General features: G+C 38.6%; 1 protein-coding gene across 2 annotated transcripts; it reads left to right on the forward strand.

The window, feature by feature from the left end:
- The first annotated feature begins 805 nt into the window (after positions 1-805).
- On the forward strand, positions 806-3,641 carry LOC147873912 (cytochrome P450 6j1-like). Of its 2 annotated transcripts, none has more exons than XM_087348760.1 (3): positions 806-993; positions 1,976-2,191; positions 3,433-3,641. In XM_087348760.1, the coding sequence occupies exons 1-3, from the start codon at positions 836-838 to the stop codon at positions 3,623-3,625; spliced, it is 567 nt and encodes a 188-aa protein (XP_087204886.1). In that variant the 5' UTR covers positions 806-835; the 3' UTR covers positions 3,626-3,641. The 2 variants fall into 2 exon arrangements, with proteins under 2 accessions (XP_087204886.1, XP_087204887.1); XM_087348761.1 differs by lacking the exon at positions 806-993 and adding an exon at positions 1,463-1,482.
- Positions 3,642-4,706: the final 1,065 nt, after the last annotated feature.

Consider the following 4,706-nt stretch of genomic DNA (forward strand, 5'->3'; position numbering starts at 1 on the left):
CTTCTCCAACACCACATTTCAAAACTCTCCAGGTATTTCTGTTCCTTCTCCCTGAGTGTCCAAGTCTCTGCTCCATACGTAACACTTCACTAGTTTCTTCTTCATCTCCAAGCCCAACTTGCTAGTGAGAAGTATCCTCTTCTTGACGAAGGCTGCCTTGGCCATGGCTATCCTTGCTTTTACTTCCTTGGTGCATAGAGCATCCGTCGTGATTATGCTTCCCGTGTACACTATATTAAATATAAGTCACACGAAAAACAATGTCTCACTTGTCTGTCTGTCGATGTTGATCTGAGTTGCAACGCCATGTGAGATTGTACGTAGAAACCAACGTTCGGACGAACAAACTGCCTCTACCTTCAGGGCTACAAGACCACACGGTGTAACAATCAATAAGACCAACATTGATGTCTTTTCCACCGTAATAACCACAAATCTGAAATCAAATTCATTGTCTAGTAGCTGCAACTGAAATATATGAGTCCCACGCAACTCGGGACCCACGTACTAGCATGCCACGGCTACGTTCCGCGTTGTGACTGACTTATTTCCCGGTAGTTCAGTCGCTGTTGCTACGGCATTTCGTAGCTCCGGGTCCACTTTAACTGGGACATTCTGTACAACAACATAATCCACCAAAGATCGGCAGTGAGTTTATTTCGCCATTACAAAGTTGTAAGTTTTATTACTCTAAAAACTGTTTACAAGAAACGAGCACGTCGTTTTAAACATTTGCAGACGTCTGGGTGTCAATGTTCAAATATTCGCTACTGAATCCTTACCAGTGACCCTGACATTTTATTCCTCAGGGAGTAGGGGTTAGAATGATTATCCTATGGCCGACATGCATAGAGTGAAGCCATCTCGGTCGATTGCCAAGCACTGTAGTTGGAAGAACAGGGCAGTGTCAGCAGGCCGAACGCCTATACAACATAATAAGAAATCGCGTGGTCAGTCAACGAGAGAGAGGAATCTCAAGTTCCCTGCAACGCAGTAAGCAAATTGGGCTAGTGAGTTAACACGCAAAGAATTGAATTACTTAATTATTATTGTTATTACAAAATAGGCATGATAGCGTCTTGTTATAAAGCAGAACAGAGAAATAATATGAAGGGGAGTAGGTAATAAATGAATAGAAAATGTGTCAAAAGATTTTGGAAAGACAGTGACAAAACATACTTACATTCACGAGACAATTAAGAAGATATTAAAATCGGGGACTGCATGATAGCATTTGTAGCTCAAAAGCTTCCACTGCCTATCTAAAAACGCCAGAGGTTACAATTTGCAACAACAGTGAAATTATATGCGTTTTTCATGTATGCGCAGATCAATGGCGTCTACGAACAAAGTCGGGAGTAAAAGAGGACTTAATAGGAAGATGGAGAAAATTACATTATGACGAGTTTCATGACTTTGTGATCTTCACCAAACGTTATTGATGTAACAACATCAAGGGGAATGAGTTAGGCGAGACATGCAGTACGCACTGGATAAAATACTATCTGCAACAAACATGCTGTTTATAATAAGAGCGTATCAGTAATTACAATGTGTTAATTTTGTTAGTCAAAGTCATCTACCTTAACCAACAATCAACATCGGAATTCAGCCCCTTCGTCCTGATCATTTGGACAGCTTTCTTCCCCCCAAGTGTTAATAAAATAACCTGTCTATTTCTGCTAATTAACATTTTACAGAAATATGCCTATTTATAGTTAGATTTTACAGAAACGGCAATATTTTTAAAAAGTGATTGGCGTAAATATTAATTGTCAGAAACGATTTCGTGAGTATTTAGTCATTTAAATTTTATGACAGTCATAATTTCAGAATTTGTTAAAAATACAATTTTAAATTTCTAACATTGTTTTGACTATGCCCTTTCAGTAAGTTGTGTGACAGAATACAGAACAAACACTTCCAAAGAAGAAAGGCTCTTAAGATGAGCTACGTTAACTTCTATTCCTTATAGGTCAACTAACGAGATGGACGTCCCCTTCCTGGGTTGCTGGTGGGCCACTGCCGCACTTCTGCTGGGCGGTGTGCTGTATGTGTATTTGAAGCGCACACACAACTACTGGCGGAAAAGAGGTGTTCCTTACGTGAAACCTCTACTTCTGTTTGGGAACCTCAAAGATGCAATGCTGGGCCAGAAGAATCTCGGCGAAGTCTACCAGGACCTTTACTGGTAACAGTGTTTGTCTGTAAGAATGTGAATTTGCTTCGAGACATCACGTCGTCAATACAGCCTTCTTTGTCCTAGAAGCTAGTTTATTTTCGACTTTCTATGCTTAAAATCCTCACAAGTTGCATAATGATAAAAGACAATAGCAAACTGATGTGAATGTATAATCCTAGTAATCACCCGGTCGCCATAGTTTTTCGATCGGAAGAGGAATACGATTTCCAAAGGCATGATAAAATTAGCGTACCTAGTAACAACCTATGGGAGTCTCTAAAGAGAAAAGCCACATCCGAAGTAACATTACAGCAACACAGAACTAATATGAAAATTTCACTTCAGAAAGTTAAATAGAGAATGTTGAATGATTTTTGGTAATGAAAAACATATAATCTATACAATTTAAAATATACGTATTTAAAAACTGTACTTCAGAATTAGAAGAGTAGGTATAATGGTATTGATACAACCATCGGGAACAAGCACTTTATTATCAATATTTTTCATACGACCAATTAGTAGGCATAACTAAGACAAAATGGTTTAAAAATTTTGTTCTGGATGACAGGAAACAAAAAATAACTGATTGGTACGGATACGGTCAGAGAGGCAAAAAACAGATGGTACAAGCGAAAAGAGATGAGTGACCACTGGAAATCGGAAGACGTCAGTGACGTTGAGAAACAGGCATATGTTACATAAATGAATTCTTCTGGGTGGTGTTTCAAATGAAGATATTATTCTTTCTGTGCAATACATAAATGAATACACGTATTCACAAAAGCTTGCGAATGGATGCTACCCTTAACTACAGAACTCTATTCAACAATCTTGCTTTAGAAGCTGCTAGTCGTTCACCTAGTCAACAAGTTCTCGGACATTTTCGGATACCGAAATTTTACAACCATGCCCACAAAAGCTCGCCTGAGCTGACTTGAACGAGATAAACTGGACCCACATGCTCACACTACACTCAGACTACACGGCGCAACAACCCAGAAGACAGTCATCTTCTATAAACGTATCGTTGCACGTCTAGGTTAGATGCCTATGATTCCCAATGCTACTTCTATGATTTAATTTCAGTAAGAATTTGATTCCCTTATTCTTCAACCCAACAAGGCTCTGGCATATTGCTATGTGAGTAGGGATACCAACGGCTGCTGATAAATGTTAAACAGTGCAGGTTATTGTCGGATCGCCGAAATTCAGAAACTCTGAATTACAGTGTTGCATTTCTTTCCAAGGAAGCTGGATGGCTACAGATATGGAGGTGTGTTTAAGTTCAGACAGCCGTCGCTGCTGGTCCGAGACCCGGAACTCATCAAGACGATACTCGTCAAGGAATTCAACAGTTTCCATGACAACGATATTGAATCGGACCCTGAAGTGGACCCATTATTTGGACGCAACCCTTTTGTGTTGACTGGTGAGAGGTAAGCGCATTTCTCACATCGAAATATATGAACTCATATTTAGGCTGAATCTGTAGAAGTAACAAGGATAGCAGAAGTTCTTTTCCTCTAAAAATAAATCATGTGTAATTATAAATAGTTTAAACAGAGAGAACATCCATACAGTAGGTTTATCTAATGGCTGCATATTGGGTTTAAAATCGATTCAACTTAGCATATTATAAAAGTCAAACTCGATTAAAAACCTCATGGCACCCATGAATCTCAAAAAAAAAGGTTTCCTCACTTTGCCATCGATTTCTGATAAAAGGAATAACGAATATATTATTTTTAGTTTAGTTTTAGAAATCTCGCATTACATGATTTAGGAAGATGTTTAATATCACGGATTGCATCACTTACACCCAACAGATTCAAATGAAATAGGATTTGAGACTTTCGCGGCAAGTACAATCAATAAAATCTTCTCGGGCAATCAGCCGCGTAAGCTGGTTACCGTAGTAAACAAACTCTGTCCAGATCTTCAGGGTTCTGATGTGACTGGATCCTCGGAAGTCGCCTGAAACTTCCTAGTCACATCAGAACCCTGAAGATCTGGACAGAGTTTGTTCCTGAAACGTCGGTTTACTACGGTAAACAGCTAACGCGGCTGATTGCCCGAGAAGATTTTATAGATTCAAATGAAGGTTGTAGCCTGATCGATTGGTCTGATGCCCAAAGCCGGGTTGGCCCATTATTCTTATACATTGAAAGATAAAGAATTTCTAAATTGAAGAAAATTACTGTACAGAAATATATCACCGAAATAAAAATAAATCGATGTATAAAGACTCCATGTAGCAAACGAAATATATAATTTTGAAACCAAATTTCCTTCCCTGTACATCTGCACCTCATGTGGAGAGACTGTCTTGTAGAGATAATGTTTCAGAATCTTAAAATAAGCATCAAAAAACGTCGGAAATCGTCCAAAACGACAAATTTCGACATACTAAAAAATCAAAAATCGTCAAAAAACCGTCCAAAACGACATATTTCGACATTTTTTGAAATTTCTCAAAGGGGTAAACCCTTTGAGAAATTTCAAAAAATGTCGAAATTTTAAA

The sequence above is a fragment of the Zootermopsis nevadensis genome, unplaced genomic scaffold (assembly GCF_977971745.1).
Source record: "Zootermopsis nevadensis isolate Lab colony 2312 unplaced genomic scaffold, Znev_1.0 Znev_ptg000013l, whole genome shotgun sequence".
NCBI lineage: Eukaryota > Metazoa > Arthropoda > Insecta > Blattodea > Termopsidae > Zootermopsis > Zootermopsis nevadensis.

Coding starts and splice junctions, on each gene's coding strand:
- LOC147873912 (XM_087348760.1), top strand. CDS start 836: ATGGCCGACATGCATAGAGTGAAGCCATCTCGGTCGATTGCCAAGCAC. Junction 994..1,975: donor CTCAAGTTCCCTGCAACGCA/GTAAGCAAATTG, acceptor TATTCCTTATAG/GTCAACTAACGAGATGGACG. Junction 2,192..3,432: donor GTCTACCAGGACCTTTACTG/GTAACAGTGTTT, acceptor TTTCTTTCCAAG/GAAGCTGGATGGCTACAGAT.